This window comes from Artibeus jamaicensis, unplaced genomic scaffold, assembly GCF_021234435.1.
Source record: "Artibeus jamaicensis isolate MK-2021 breed Jamaican fruit bat unplaced genomic scaffold, CSHL_Jam_final contig_471, whole genome shotgun sequence".
In the NCBI taxonomy this organism is placed as follows: domain Eukaryota; kingdom Metazoa; phylum Chordata; class Mammalia; order Chiroptera; family Phyllostomidae; genus Artibeus; species Artibeus jamaicensis.
The window spans coordinates 2,463,574-2,479,507 of record NW_026521850.1 but is presented as its reverse complement, the minus strand read 5'-3'; the positions used below and the strand labels follow the sequence as shown (position 1 = coordinate 2,479,507).

At 55.4% G+C, this 15,934-nt stretch overlaps 1 protein-coding gene across 2 annotated transcripts in view; it reads right to left on the bottom strand.

Moving 5' to 3' along the window:
* CAMSAP1 (calmodulin regulated spectrin associated protein 1) overlaps positions 1-10,357 on the bottom strand; it is a 51,886-nt gene extending 41,529 nt beyond the window's left edge. For both annotated transcript variants that reach the window (XM_053667753.1, XM_037127694.2), the window contains exon 1: positions 9,854-10,357. In XM_053667753.1, coding sequence (XP_053523728.1) covers positions 9,854-9,968 — 115 coding nt within the window. In that variant the 5' untranslated portion in view covers positions 9,969-10,357. The remainder of the gene's footprint in view (positions 1-9,853) is intronic.
* Positions 10,358-15,934: the final 5,577 nt, after the last annotated feature.

Here is a 15,934-nt window from a genome sequence, read left to right as displayed (position 1 = left end):
CAAGAGCTCTCCACACTCACAAACGCACGAAACCCGGCAGCCTCCAAAGAGGGAATCTACACACCAGAGCCCATCACGGCAATACTGATAGAGCCCCAAGACAAAGGGAAAACCTCTACAGCCGCCAGAGGGGCCTCTGGTTGGGGCACGACAGTGGGGGAGGTGGGGATGGGCGCGGCCCTGCCCGTCCCTGACCCTCTCCACCAAGCACAGCTATAGGTCTTGGACAGAAAAGGCCAGCACAGGAGAACTCTGAGAGGGGGAAGGGGAGGCACCCCAGTGTGAGACCCCCCCCCAACCGGAGGCAGCAGCACAACGGGGAGCCTCACAGGCCCCAGCCGCCAGAAGGAGACCCAGACCTGCACTTCCTGACCCTGGAACTTGAGGACAGACAGCCTTTACCCCATGTGAACAACAAATAGAAAGCACACTGGCAAAGTAAAATGAACTAGCCCCAGGGGCCCATGGGAGAGCAATAAAACACCCACACTGGTGTCGCTGGGTCCCAGAAGAGAAGGGGGGCGCTGAAAGAGTATCGGAGGAAATGATGGTTGAAAACACCACATTTGTGGCAACCCCCCCAGAGTTCAAGAAACTAAGTAAACCCCCAAAAGAATAAACTCAAATGAAGTCACATCAAGGCACATCATAACCAAACTTCTGAAAACTGGAGACAAAATACTTTGAAGCAGCCCGAGTGGAATGACGACTGACGCATGGGGGTGCCCGCCTCGACTGACAGAGGGTCTCCCCGCAGAGCCTCTGTGGAGGTCAGAGGCAAGGGGCTCACCTTTTGAGGAGCTGAAGGGAAAGGACCGCCAGCCACAGAGACCACATCTGGTGAGAGGCAAAGAGGAACTGGAACGCCTGTCCTCACAAACCTTGGGAGAAGGGCTGAAGGACGCTCTCCGAAAATGAAGAGCACGACAAAAGGAGTCACCTTGGACGAGCAGGGCAGGAGGCAGAACCGAGGGGAGAGATGGCAAGTTTTCTGCGCATGTCAGACGACAGGTGACAATGACACCCTCGGATACTCAAGGCGGATTTCAGAGTAGAAAGAGCAAGGTGTTGAGAGGAGGAAAGTTTCCACACCTCACTAGAGACGGTAAACCGACACCAGTCAACAGCCGCAAGTCCGATCCGTGTATTTCAACCCCCGGAGCAACCTCGGAGAAAACTGTAGGAGATACGCCCCAAAACAGCATAAATAAATCAAGATGGAACCCTAGAACAAATAAAGACAATAAATAACAGAAAACATCAAACAAAGAAAACACATAACAGTCAAACTTAAACCCTGAAGTAGCAGCCGCTACATTAAATGTACATACACCAGACACACCAAGTAAAAGACAGAGATTGGCAGAGTGGACAAAAACACACCACACAACTCTGCTGTTTCCAAGAAACTCACTTCAAATTAAGTAACTTAGGTAAGCTGAAAGTAAAGGGGTAGAAAGGGCTATACCAGGCAAACATTGTTTTGTTTTGTAAAGCAGGAATAGCTATGTTAATATCTGATGAAATAAATAGAACAGAAATTACTAGAGACCAAGAGGGCCATTACCTAATGATAAATGCCTCGACCCACCAGGAACTTTCCACTCCTAACGGTGTAGGCACCAAGTGACAACACCTCAGGACAGGAGAAAAAACGGACAGAGCCCAGAGAGAAACGGACGCGTCTGTAAGCACAGTTAGGGACCTCAAGACCCCCATAAGCAGCAGTCAAAACTGCAACAGGGAGAGAAATGTGAACAGCACAACCAACAAAGCCTGACTGGCCTGCACAGAACCCTCCACCCAACTACAGAACACACAGTTCTTCAAGTGCCCAGGGAACCGTCACCAAAATAGACCTACCCCAGACTATTAAAAGAATAGCAGTCACCCGGATTAGTTATCTTACCATAATGGAATCTGACTAAAAATATCAAAAAGACAAAACAGGAAAATCTCCAACACTTGGAAATTACACTTCTAAGTAATTCATGGGTCAGTGAGGAAGTATCCAAGAAAGAGAAATAAACAGAACTAAATGAAAATGAAAATACAACGTATCAATGTATGTGAACTGCAGCTAAGGCAGTACTACGTGGAAAACTTGTAGCACTGAATGCTTAGGTTAGAAAGAGGAAAGGTTTCAAGTCAATAATCTCAGTTTCTACCTCAAGAAACTAGGGGGAACGAGCAAAATAAACCCAAGCAGGCAGAAGGAAAGGAGGCGGGAGTGGCTACAAAAGGGAAACAGAAGAGGTCCTGGTGGGAATGAAATTCCCTGCATCCAGACTATAGTAACGCAATGTCAACATCCCGGTCACAGAGTGACCGCTGGGGAAACCAGATAAAGGGCGCCCAGGACCTCTCTACGTGACTTGTTAAAACTGCATGTTAACATACAGTTATCTCAAAATAAAAGTTTATTTCTTATTTATCGATTTTAGAGAGAGAGGTAGGGAAAAGGAGGAGAGAGAGAGGGAGACAAAAAAACTTCAGGTTGTTACTGCATGTACTGATGCACTCACTGGGTGATCCTTGTATGTGCCCTGACTTGCGTACTGGAATGACACTCCAAGAACTGAGCTACCCAGCCAGGACAGTTTAATATATTTGTAAAAACTGGGTACCTTTTGGGTGGCTCAGCTAGTTGAAGCATTGTCCCACACACCAAAAGGTTGCAAGTTCAATTCCCGGTCAGGACACATACCTAGGTTGTGGGTTCAATCCCCAGTCAGGGAGCATATGGGAGGCAACCAATCAATGTTTCCCTCTCACACCAACGTTTCTTCTCTCTCTAAAAATCAATAAACATATCCTTTGTTGAGGATTAAAAAAATAATAAATAAAAATTGGTCAAAGACCTGAAAAGAAGACACATTTCACAGAAAAAAGATTCAAATGGCCAATGAGCACAGTTGAAAAGTGCTCAGCACGATGAGTCACCAGGGAAGCACATGCCAAAGCCACAACACGTCCACTCTGAGCGACTGACTACAGGCATAGACTGACGGTGCCGCGCACTGCTGGGGATGCAGAGTGACAGGAACCTTCTAACTCTGCTGGTGGAAATGAAAAATGACAGCCACCTCGGCAAACAACTGAGCAATTAAACGCTCTTATCTGACCCCACCGGCCCACGCCCAGGTATTTATCTAAGACACACAAAAGACTTTATTTGTACCAGAGAAAAACTGGAAGCATCCAAGCTCCCATCATCAAGAGAGAGAGTAAAACGTGGGCAATGAACAATGGAGACTCCCACCGCTCCTGAGCCAAAGAGTGAGTGAATCTCAAAATGTCCCATGCAGGAGGGAAGCCGGACGCAGACCGCCTGTTATCTGACTGCAGCGTACACAACTCCGAGAGGGCCAACCTGTGACAGGTGTACCCAGTGACGCTCTGGGCTGGAGCTGAGGGGCTCAAGAAGCCGTTGGCAGTGATGGCAGGGCTGCCTTGATGGTGGCCCTCCTCACAGGGGTGCACGTGTCTGCTTAGACTCATCACCCTATACTCTTAAGATGTGCACAGACCTCAATCAAAAATCCAGAATAAAATTCTTCACTGCATCTCCAGCTATGGGCATTACCTGCCCTACAGAGACTTCTCTGAAGCCTAGGCTTAACAGAGCTCATCCCTCCTCAGAGTCCTCCAGTGGCTCCCCATTCACACAAAACGAAACCCCCAATTTAACCACCTGCCACTCAAGGCACTCCAAGATCCAGCCGAGGCATCTTCTCTAATCCCCAGTCACCATCCAACTCTGCTGCAGTTGGCTTCTCATTCCACCCCCAACCAGACACAACACCAGCCTAACCTTAGCATGAAGGTCTCAAACCCCCACCGCCCCTCCTTGTTCTGGATTCTGGGTGTTCCCTTCCCTCACCAGGTTCTCACCCACCTAAGCCACGTGGAACATTCTAGATCCCTCAGGGAGGCTCCTCTTCTCCCTTCCATGTTCTGCCATGGCATCTGCATTGCAAGTCAGTGTGCACAGCCGTGCCCGGCATCAGGAGCCCTCAGAAGCATGCCGAGGACCCCACAGTTCACAGCATCGTGACTTCGAGGTGGTGAGGACACTGTCTGAGGGACACTTAGTGAACTAGTTAGCATAACAAGAAAACCAGGGCGTGGCGAGCGCGCAGGAAAGTCAGGCACAGAAAACGAACTTGAAGCTGATGTTTCTTTACAGGCTAACGAAGCCACAGAAGCGCAAAAGCACTGTGGAATTAAGATTAGACTCATTCCCACAAAGGCAACGCTGATTCTTCCTCCCGCTTGCCCCCTCCTGCCCCCACCATCAATCGACCCCATCCCAGGGACTCAGCTGTCCTAACATCTGCTGGCTAAACCAAACTAGGCAAGGCCGTGGCACTTCAAGCCAAAAGACATTAGCTCCACTATGGACTCAAAGTATGTATCTCCCAAATTCATATGCTAAATCCTGACCCCCAAGGTGAAGGTGGAGGTGGAGCCTTTGGGAGGTGATTAGGTCATAAGGGTAGAGCCCCGGTGAATGGTATTGGTGGCCCTATAATGAGGCTCCAGAGTCCAGAGAGCCCCTGGCCCCCTCCACCCCCCACTGAGAACACAGCTAGAAGGTGGCCTCCATGAACCAGGAAGCTGCCCTCACCAGACACCAGATCTGCCGGCACCAGGACTGTGGACTTGCAGCTTCCAGACTGAGAAGGCCATGTCTGCTGTTCCTAAGACCCCCAGTGTCACAGCAGCCTGTACAAACGAAGACGGGCCTCCAGATACTCCACCCGGCCACAGCTTCTACTGCTCCACGCTGCTGGAAGAGCCTTGCTCGGCTCTCTCTCACCACACCACCCGAGACGTGAAAACTCTCCAGGGCACACATCATGAAAGAAAGCCCCCGCCAGCTTGGAAACAATCTGGCCCAGACTATTTTCCAAACTAATCACCTACTATTTCAGTCCACAAATCCTCTGTCACAGCAAGGCTAATCACTCAGTGCCCACCAACACTTGTGCGCAGAATCTGGCCTGACGCCCTCCCCTCTACTCGTGGGGGGCACCCAAACCTTACTCTTCTTTCTAAACCTATCACTCACAGAGCTGCTCACGCACCCTCCTCCCACTGCAACCACTGCCCCTGGAGCCCACGTGGTGTGGCCCCATTCATCCACCTGAGCTCCTGGGTGGATGTCAGGCTGCCCGTTTTTAGTCTTTGCCTTATTTCATTGTCCTTTGTATGTGTCAATAGTTCATATAAATTTTAAGCAACTACGGAGATGACATCATTTAACCCTCCCCTTGTGTTTCCTATAGAGCAAAACACGATTACACACACGACAGCTACGTGATTATTACTGCCTTCGGATTTGATGAAAAATGACAGGAATCTGAGTATTTTAATAGTTTGACCAAGAAGTGAAAAAAAACCACTGGTACGTAGGTTACATGACACGACCACAACAATATCACCAGCAAGAGAAGCCTCTGAGCTACTAGGATAAACGTAATACAGAGAGAGGAAGGTACTAAGTTTTTTTTGGAAGAATATTTGCACAAATTTCACATCCTGAAGCACAATGGAGTCCCTCAAATTAAAAGGCCTGGGACAGTCTGAACTCAAAGACGGATTTACATTCTGCAGTGAGTGTCCAACCTGCACCATCAGGACAGGAAAGAGAACGTGTGCCACCTGGTCCACCTTTATGAAGACGCACCAACCATGTCTGGCCTCCGGGTCAGCATCAGCAACACACCCTCTACTCCTGGACCAAGGGTGTCCACAGCACACCATCAGAGCCCAGTGTTCCCCCAAGCAAAGTCTTCACACACAGGAGGGGACCTGGCGCAGGTGCCCCAGCAGCCAGGTCCAGAAGCACACTGGGCGTGGAGCACAGAATGGACCCAAGCAGGACGAGGTGGTCTCCTGTGAAACCCTGCATAGCGGCAAACCCTGCACAGGAGTGGGACAGCAAGGAGGGGAGTGGGCGTGAGGCCAGGACAGCCTGCTTAGGGGGACCTCAGGACCCCAAGCAGCCCTCAGCAGAACCCAAATCCCTTGCTGAGAACAAAAGACTATTAAAAAATAAAGACTAAACTTATGAACCAATAACCTAAGCGGATCACGATGTGTGGAAAGTGACAATATGCTCTGACGGCCATGCTACCGTGGGCCCAGGGACAAGACCAGCAGCAGCTTCCAGTTCTAGTTCTGGGGCCTGCACAGGCACTCGGGCCTGCCAGTCCTTTAAACCACGTGTCCCCACAGGGCAAGGCGGTGACCTGGAGCTTACAAGAAACGGATTTTGCTCGTGACATCAACTAGCAAGCAGACTCCTAGCCATCATGTGGACTCTGTGAAGGAGCTGCATGCAGCTCAATCAGAGACGCCCTGACAAAGGGCCGAGGCCCAGCCGTCCACCCGAGGACTTCCCACCCCACCCGCTTCCAAGTCAGCGGCTAACTACGGCAACCAGGCAGCGAGCGCAGGAATCTCCCTCACTTGCAGTGGGCTCAGAGCCCCATGGCCTCTCCACGCCAGTTTGCTGCAGGTAAAATGAGAAGGTTGACCTTGGTGGCCCCCGAGGTCCCTCCCTGTTCAGGGCTGCTCAGCTCCATGGTGAGTTGTGGTTAGTCTCAGCTGGTCTCCAGGACTCCTCAGGGTGAACTCTCCACCACTGTGCACATGGCAACATGCTTACAAACAACCCTTCTAGTATTTTCCCTGGGTTGTTTTCAACACTGTCCTTGAGAGATAACAAAAGCTATTACTCAAAACCCCAAACCAAGGCCCAGATGTCTTTAAGTTTCCTAAGGTTGTGGAATGAAATCAAACACCAGGAACACAGTAGCCCAGTCCAGCACTCTATTCTGTAATATACAAAGTACTTCAAGTCACCCCTTAAACTTTCTTACCAATTCATTACAATTTCCACCCAAACACACATCACAAAATACTTCAGCTAAGCAGGTTCCATTCCTTCCTACACACACTTTTAAATGAGTAAGTTCCAACATGTCCAACGTATTGTTTCTGAAACACTAAACACTGTCAGGGAAAGAGAGCTCCCCCAGAAAGAAGGGGTGCCAGAAAGCTGGGGTTCCTGGCTGTGGCCCCAGGGTGAAGCAGGAGGGAGGACATTCTGCAGAATCATATGTGCCCCAGGCCTGGCCAATGGTGAGCTTTTACTACCATAGGGACAGAGGCCCTGGGGACGCTCCGAGTCCTGAAAGGCAAACCTCAGGGGAAGGCAGCCTCTGAGCGCCTGGCCCAGAGCAGCTACACGCCTCCCATTCCTGCACAACCGGAAAGACTGTTTGGTCTCCCTGAACTACTTGACAGTTGCCTAACAAGTAGAACAGTGAAGCCACTCTCACCACCACACCCCCCAAAACTGACTTATGACTAAAACAGAGATTGGCCCCTGGGCAGAAAGAGTTCAGGGGGAAACACATCTTTATTATCCTACCAAAGCCCCTCCCCACCCCGTCTCCTGCAGGACCAGGCCCCACTCTGGAGAGTGCCTAACCTCCCACCTGGGCGTGACCCCCACACCAACAACACAGATGGAATCACTTCAGCTGAGGCAAGTCACCCTTGGTCATTTGAATGGGGAAACGCCCAAATTTGTAAATTTAAAGAGAGATTCTCTATGCCCTGGCTGGTGTGGCTCAGTGGATTGAGCACGGGCCTGTGAACCAAAGGGCCGCCAGTTCAGTTCCCAGTCAGGGCACAGGCCTGGGTTACAGGCCAGGTCCCCAGTAGGGGGCACGCAAGAGGCAACCACACATTGATGTTCCCCTCCTTCCTTTCCCCTCTAAGAGTAAATAAATAAAATCTTTTAAAAAATAAATAATAAAGAGAGATTCTCAAGTAGGAAAAAAAACACACACCTGCTCCCCTTCCAGAAGCAAGGTACAGAATAGAAAAGCAAATGAATGGAGGCCAGATCTCCTAAAACCAGGGTGCAATGGGCCCTCCGCAGCTGAGGGGTGGTGGTGACCGGCACCGCGCAATCCTGTCTTCCATCCTCACACGGCAGACTCCTTCGGCTCCCGCTCACGCTGTTCTATAAATACTTGCCTTTAATAACGTCAACGCTGAAAAGTCTATTTTAATATCAGCTTTTGAATTACTTGTCAGCTGAGTCAACAGGTATTACAGAGCAATCAGTACTGGAAAGAGAACCAGATGAGCCTAACACTAACTGAGAAAGGCACACATTTACTTCCAGGTAGAGGACAGACCCCACTCTGGATGCCAAAGCCCAGTGTGAGGCCCTGGCCTGAAGAAGCTGGGGCAGAGCGGAGTGGGCCTTGCACCATTTGCACAAATTTCACATCCTGAAGCACAATGGAGTCCCTCAAATTGAAAGGCCTGGGACAGTCTGAACTCAAAGACGGATTTACATTCTGCAGTGAGTGTCCAACCTGCACCATCAGGACAGGAAAGAGAACGTGTGCCACCTGGTCCACCTTTATGAAGACGCACCAACCATGTCTGGCCTCCGGGTCAGCATCAGCAACACACCCTCTACTCCTGGACCAAGGGTGTCCACAGCACACCATCAGAGCCCAGTGTTCCCCTAAGCAAAGTCTTCACACACAGGAGGGGACCTGGCGCAGGTGCCCCAGCAGCCAGGCCCAGAAGCACACTGGGCGTGGAGCACAGAATGGACCCAAGCAGGACGAGGTGGTCTCCTGTGAAACCCTGCATAGCGGCAAACCCTGCACAGGAGTGGGTGGGTCAGCAAGGAGGGGAGTGGGCGCAAGGCCAGGAAGGATGTATCATCGCACCTTCTCCTGCAGAGATCTCAGAAAACTCGCTAAAAGGCGCAGAACAGGTCACTCTACAGGACACAGGTTCATGACCAGTTATAAAGAAAGGCAAAGCGCAGCCAGCACCAAACACCAGTGGTTGAGAGGAGAGTCTGGGCAGGCCCCAGCTGGGGTCAAGGTCACTTCGGGAGGCCCCTGTCCATCGCTGCCCGTTTCATTCGCTGGTGTTAGACAACACTTGTCATGCCTTATTCTATAAAGTTTCATACCCTGTAAAGGTCGATGGATTCCACCTTTTCCCCCCAGCCACTACACATGGCAGCTCACGGGGCTAAAACCAATTGTAAACCCACAGGGGCACCTCGGTGGCCACCAGACCTCCAGACCTAAGCCCGACGATGTGTGGGGCGCTGGTGGCCACAAGGCCTGCGCATCCCCACGCCGGAATCTGGCGGTGGCACGGCCACCCCACCTGGCCAGAGGTCACAGGGAACCTCCCGCTCAGCAAGTTTCCGAAACTGGTCACCCACACGCTGCTGAAAACGGTATTGCGCCCCCTCACCCAGGCTACGAGCAGGGATGCCTTCCCCCATAAGGCCATTTTAGAAAATGCTTCAAATTAAAAGGAAAGGAGTAATGAGAGGAAAAACTCGACTTGGTTCCTGACACAAAGCGCCTGGAAGGAATAAGGAAAGCTAGCGCCAAGCAATCGCGGACCTCACCGGGCCCGTAAACCCCGAGCCGGACGGAGCAGCATCAACCACGGTGGAACCGGGGCCGGGGCTCCTAGCCGGGTCGGAGCTCGCCCAGGGCGGGCGGCCCCAGGGCAGGGCTCTGAGGAACCCAATCCAGCAGCAGCCCCTTCTCGCTCGCCAGCCGCACGGCCGAGGTGGCGTGAGGGCCGAGAACCGTGGGGCGGCCACCGTTTTCTGTCTTGACTCGAGCCCCGACCGGCGCAACCCGGGAGCAGCAGGGAGGCCCGACCCCGCGACCCGCCGACCCCACCGCCGCGCAGCGACGCGCGGGCCGACCCCGCGCAGCCAACCGCGCACAAAGGCGGCCCTCGCCCGGCCGCCCGCGCCGCCCCGCGCCGCGCCCACCTCGGCCGTACGCCTTGGCGCAGAGCCACTGCAGGTTGGCGGCGATCTTGGCGCGCGCCGGGTCGTAGCGGTCCAGCGGCACGACGTCCGCGGCGCCGTCGGGCGCGGCCTCCATCCTCTGTCAGCCGTCCCCGGCCGCGCGGCCGCCCGCGTTTGCCCTCCGCACGCTCCCGGCGCTGCGGTGGCGCCGGCAACAAAGGCGCCGCGCGGGCCGCGTGGGGCCGGGCCGGACTCACGGGCGCGACCGCCCCGCGTGGGGCCCGCAGGCCGGCCCGCCCGCCTCTCCTCAGAGCCGCCGCCGCCTCCGCCGCCGCGGGTGTTGCTGCTGCTGCATGCTGCGGGGCCGAGCCGGGGTCGCCCGGGAGCCGGGGAGGCGACTGGCGGGGGTGCGGGCCGGGGCCTCGGGCCGGGTGAGGGGCGCGTGCGCGAACTCGGGGGCGGCGGCGGTGGCAGCGGAGGCTGCGGCGGCGGAGACTACTGAAGAGACGGCCAACCGGCGGGAGCGCGCACACCGCCCAGTTCCGGCGCAGGCGCGGTGGGCGCGGCCCGCCGCCCCGCCCTCGGCTGCCCTCGCCCCGCCTCCTTCCGCAGGCGCAGTGGGCGCTGTCCGAGGCCCCGCCTCTAGCCCGCGCTGGCTCCGCCCCTTTCCGCAGGCGCAATGGGAGCTGTCTGAGACTCCGCCCCTCTCATCGGGTGCCGGGCGCGGGGTCGCGCTGCGGCGGCGGCGCGGGCGGACAAACCTGGTGGTCCCGCAGCAGCCCTTTGTCTGGGCGGCGCATCCTCCTCCCTGGCGCTCTGACCAGAGGCCCCAGGCTCTGCCAGACGGAGCCGAGCCCGTCGCCGAGGCCCCTGCGTCCCTAGGGGATCTTGCGGACACAGCCCCAGCACAGGACGACGGGGACCCTCCACCCCAGAGCCGCCCCGGGGTTTCCCCCTCCGGGACAGCCGCGCTGACATCTAGAGGATTGTCCCTGCCACAGCGGGGCTCAGAGCCCGGGGACCCCTCCCCAGAGCAGCTTCGAGAATCCCTCCCCGCCCCTTACCCAGCCGCGCTGGCAGCCAGGGAAACACCCCTCAGAGCAGTTTGTTCCCCTTCCCCCTTCAGCGCTTACAGCCTGGGTGATCCCCTGAGCCGGTTTGGAGCACGCTGTGCTTGGGAGCGCCCCAAGTGGTCACTAACCACAGCCGGCCTCCAGGGCACGGACCGGGAAAGGTGGGCCGAGACACACACTGTATTGTCCTCCCAAGAGGAGCCTAGGTCTAAGCCTCAGAGGTAACCCCTGGAAGGGGCTGGCTTCTTCCTGCCAAAGTCAGCATCCGAGGATCTGTTCAGCTAGTAATTGTAATGCCGTTAAACCTCGGATGTACGTGGTGTTGATCCGGGAACCTCACAGCCAAACAGAAAGGGCTCCTGGCTTCTGTGCCCTCCACCAGGGTCCAAAAATCCAAGGCTTAGAACAGGGACGTCAAACTCATTTTCATCAGCCTTGTGGTTGCCTTCAAAGGGCCGAATGTAATTTTAGGACTGTATGTAACTAAATTAATGTAACTACCCCTTAATAATTAAGTGAGAGCTCAGTGCTGCTGCCAGGTAGAAATAAGGTGACTGGCTGGATAAAACAAGGTAGGGGACCGGATTCAGCCCATGGGCCTTGTGTTTGCCACCTGTGGCCTAGAGAAAAGCAGGAAGAAATGGTTTCCTCTGAGTAAGGTGTCCTGGAAGTGACAGCCAGGCTCGCACCCAGCCTCCAGGGGTAGCACCAGGGGGTGCTACCAACCTCCCCTTCACTGAGCTACCCTAACCAGGAAAGAAGACTCCAGGTTACAAAGTGCTGTACACACCATGCGCCTCACTGGCTCACAGCAGAGAGCAAAACACAAACCCCCAGCTTTCTGCCCTGGTAGAGCCAGGCGAGGGTACAGACCGATGCCGGCTGTGCAGCACAGGAGGCAGCAAAGTCACCCTGTGGGAGAGGGGACAGGAGTGCTGGGACCTGCAGGGAGTGAGGGCCAGCAGGGGCATATCTGGGGGCAGTCTTGTGGGCACAGGGTATGGCAGGCACAGAACCCTGAGACAGGAGTGCCTAATATGCATGAAATTGGGAAGGCACTGAGTTAGGACCCAAGATGAAGAGGCACTGGTAGGAAGTGGGGGAGGAGGGGCAGCTTTGGCATAGCAGGAATTTTGACCTCTCTATGAGTGACACGGGAGGCCATACCGGGCAGGGAGGAAAGGGAGGAATCTGTGGGAACTCTGTGGTCAATTTTCTATAAACCTAGAACCGCTCTAAAAAAATACAACCTATTAAAAGGACAAAGCGAACCTCGAACCCCACTATGCAGCCACAGCTTCAAGACCAGCCTCTAGCCTGGCCAGCCCTCAGCAGATCCACTGCCCAGAGAAGAACCCACAGGCTGGAGGAGCCCCGGGCTCAGCCCGGGTGAGCGAGCTTTATTCCACATTGGGACAGCCTCCCCAGGGACTCAGTCCTGTCCCCTTTGCTGACCCAGCCCATGCTGTTCCTTGGCCACCCTTCCATGTGCTCCTCCCTCCCAGACCAATGGCTGAGGTCTCTGTGGATCATGGTCCGGGGGCTTCACTGCTGGACCTATCTAATGCTCGTAACCTCTGAGTAGGCCGAGTGGGATCAGGTGTTCACCATGGGTGGGTGCAGTGGGGTGCTCACCAGCTTCCTGGCACACCAGCACTATAGGGTGAGCCTCAGACGCAGCAGGAGAACTAGGCACAGACCTGGCCTGGGGAGGCCTGGCCAGCAAGGGCTCCATCCTCAAAGTCCCCGTGGACCTGAGGATCCCACAGCGAACCAACTCCCGGGAGAAATCAGTGGGCATGTCCAGTGAAAATCGTCACTCCGAATGCATCAGCAGGGCCGACCATTCCTAACTCAGCCAAGCCAACTACCAAATACCATGGCACCCTGACGTCTGGCCTAGTGTTCCCAGGCTGGCCGGGAGGGAGAGGCTCCGCCTACCAACCTCTCCTTCCTTACCACTGCCCCAGGAAGAATAGTTAATTAATTAGTTATAATTCAATTCCCCTGTCAGGAGAGAAGTCAAACCGGAGGGGAGACTTGTAGGGTAGGTTGGGCTGTGAAGGACCGCTGTTCTTTGCATTTCTTTTGCCTCCCCTCCCCCAGGGAGAGGGTTCTTTGCCCCCCTGGGGATGGTGTCATCCCCTCCAAGGACACAGGACTTGAGGACACCTGCGGACCTCGGAGGCTTGGGCCACTGAGGGTTTCTGCACACCCCTGGAACCCTTGCTAGTGGGCCTGCCCGAAGGCTGCCCCTGTGCCTGGCTGGCACCCAGCGCCTCCTTACCCTTCCTGGGGGTGGGGACCCCTTACAGAGCCAGCCCAGCTGGCACCCTGGAGGAGAGTGTGCAATTTAAGGATGCGAACTTCATTTTGTACCATTTTAAAGGTGCAAGTTACACACCTCTTGGGGATTTATAAGCAAGTTGTTTTTTGTGTTTCTGGGTGGGCAGCGGGAAGGGCCACTGGAGTCACCAGAGGGTGGCCACCCCTCCTATTCCTTTAATGGAAGGGGGATGGGAGGCTCCAAGATGTCACATACTCGCCAGAATGAGGCGCCTGGAGGCAGAGCTGTGAACACACCTTCCCTAAGGCCTCAGCTGTGGCATCAACAGCCCGCATTCCAGGGCTGCCCTGAGACTGTGGGAGGGAGGCCAGAGGCAGGGCAGTGAGTCCCCAGGGATGTGGTACTTGTTAAACCGCAATGTCTTCTCTATCAGGTGTCCAGAGGTCCCTCCTGAAGCTGAGGGACGTGGCTCTAGACTTCGCCCAGCTTCTGAGCTATCTCAGTCCTGGCCTCCCCCGGCTCATGGTGCTTCACTCCATTCTCTGCCTGCATCTGCACGGGCCTCGTCCCCGTGTCTGTGTTCGCCTGGCTGCCTCCTTCCTGGGCGTGTGGAATCAGGGCCCACCCGAAACCTCTTTGAAAGCCCCATCTCCGAGTGCTGTCACATTCTGAGGTCCTGGGCTTTGGGACTTGAGCATCTTTTTGGAGGGACACAATTCAACCCTGACAGTTGCCTGCATTGTGTGAGGGATCTCAGCACAGATGACATGAGACACACACACACACGATGACTATCCAGGGCTCCAATCCCTGACCCACCTGCTCATACCTGCTGTCCCTGGTGCTGGCTTCTGTGTCTGAACCTGCATTTTAACTCAGGCTTCCGGAAGCCAAGAGCATTACCAGTTGCGAGGGCCTGGAGCCAGACCCCAGGCCTGGCCCCGCTCACCGTCCCACCCACCCAGGACTCAGCCTGCCGGAGCGGAGCGCCTGTCACACAGCCCCTCCCAGGAGAGAGGGACTGTGCCTTTTTTCCCTCATGCTACAGACCACCTTCCAGATTAGCCCATCCACCACGACCGGGCCACCTCGGTCCCGGCTACTCTCTGCTGCCCCCTCATCCCTTCAGGCTCCTGGGGATGGGTGTGCCCAGGACTTCCCTGTGGTCCCCCCCAGCTCCTCTCTGAGACAAGCAGGGGCTCCTCCCTCCTGTGGGGCCCCCAGCCTGCCCTGTCCTCATGCTGCAGGCTTCCCGCCCTGCACCTCCAGGTGGCCAGTAACTGGGCGGGCAATAGACCGAGTAGACACTACTTCCTGCCAGAGCCCCAGGCCAGCCCTGGGTTCCAGCCCTATGGAATGATGGGGGGCACCCCCGAGTGGACGTCCGCTTGTGTGTCTAGTCCCTGTCACCCCAAACTCCACGCTGGGGTCTCCCAGCCCTGTGGTCAGTGCCAGCACCTTCTGGAACACTCAACTCTGGCCAGATGACCCCCAGCTGCCCCTGGGACACAGGGACTTGGGCAGAACCATTCATTGAGCCCCTTTGGGTCCTTGTGAACTTTGGAGGCAAAATGCTCTTGAAAAGGATAAATTCTGCAGATGTGCCCCAGGGGGGGCTGGGGACTGTACCTTTGTTGACTGGGGTAGATATTCCGACTTCCTTGGGGCCCATTAACTTAATAGCCCCTCAGTTCCCGTGGGGACAGTGTGCAGGGAGGACTACTCTGGGGGACATTCCAACAGCTGCCAGGCCCCAAACCCTGCATCTCCTGCTGCCACTTTGAGAGGATGGCAGATGGCAACGTGGAGGTGACAGAGCAGTTCCAGGTCCGAGTGCCAACTGGCAGCTCCCAAGTTCCTGATCTGGGCATAGGAAGGAAGAACTGGGCAGCCGCAGCCCGGCATTGGGGGCTGCGGGGGCTGCAGGGGCCACTGTGCATCACGTCTGAAGTGCGGCTGGCTGCCAAGGCCGGAACTTACTTCCAGATGTGTGAAAGGCACAGAATGTCTCCAACCAAGGCCCACAGTCCCAGCTGCTCCGATGGCGCGTCCAGTTGTCAGAGAAGCGCTGACCTTTGCACCAACGTGCCCGTCTCACTGGGGGGCCAGGCCAGACCCGTGTCCCCACCAGACTCGCTTCTCCACGGAGTCTGAAACACACAGAGCCCCTCGCACCCTGCCTGCCCCGCGGCTCAGCTCCGCTGTCAGGGAGGGAGCAGGGCAGAGCCCCAAGCCCGCCAGTGGCTTTGCTGGGAGCAGCGCCCCCTGGAAGGCCAGCGCCGGGAAGAGAAGGAAACACAACAGCGTGAGCAGGTGGCACGTGCAGCGAGCGTCCTTTCCGCTGCAGCTCCAGGGGCATTTCTGTCTTTGTGAGGCTGGGAAGACGTGAGTTACAGCCTCTAAAAATCTTTTTTGTATTTCTGTCCCAAAGTTTTAAATTCGAATCTCAAGAACAGTGCAAAAACCTTAATCTGCAGAAAGGACCATCTTCCCCCCACACCCTCCCTCAGCTGAGGTGGATGCGCTGTGCTCAGCTGCAGGGGGCGGGGGGCACACCCACTCACATAGGCTTCGGCAGGTTAGGCGGGTGGGGCTGCTTCCAAAGGGAAGATTAAAAAATACGTCCGACAACAAAATCCTTTAAGCGGTAAATAATGAGAAGTAAAAAAAAAAAAAGTGGGGAGTGGTTAACTTTCTTTCTCATCCTAAATTACGGGTGTTTTTTTTAAAGCCACCGGAGGC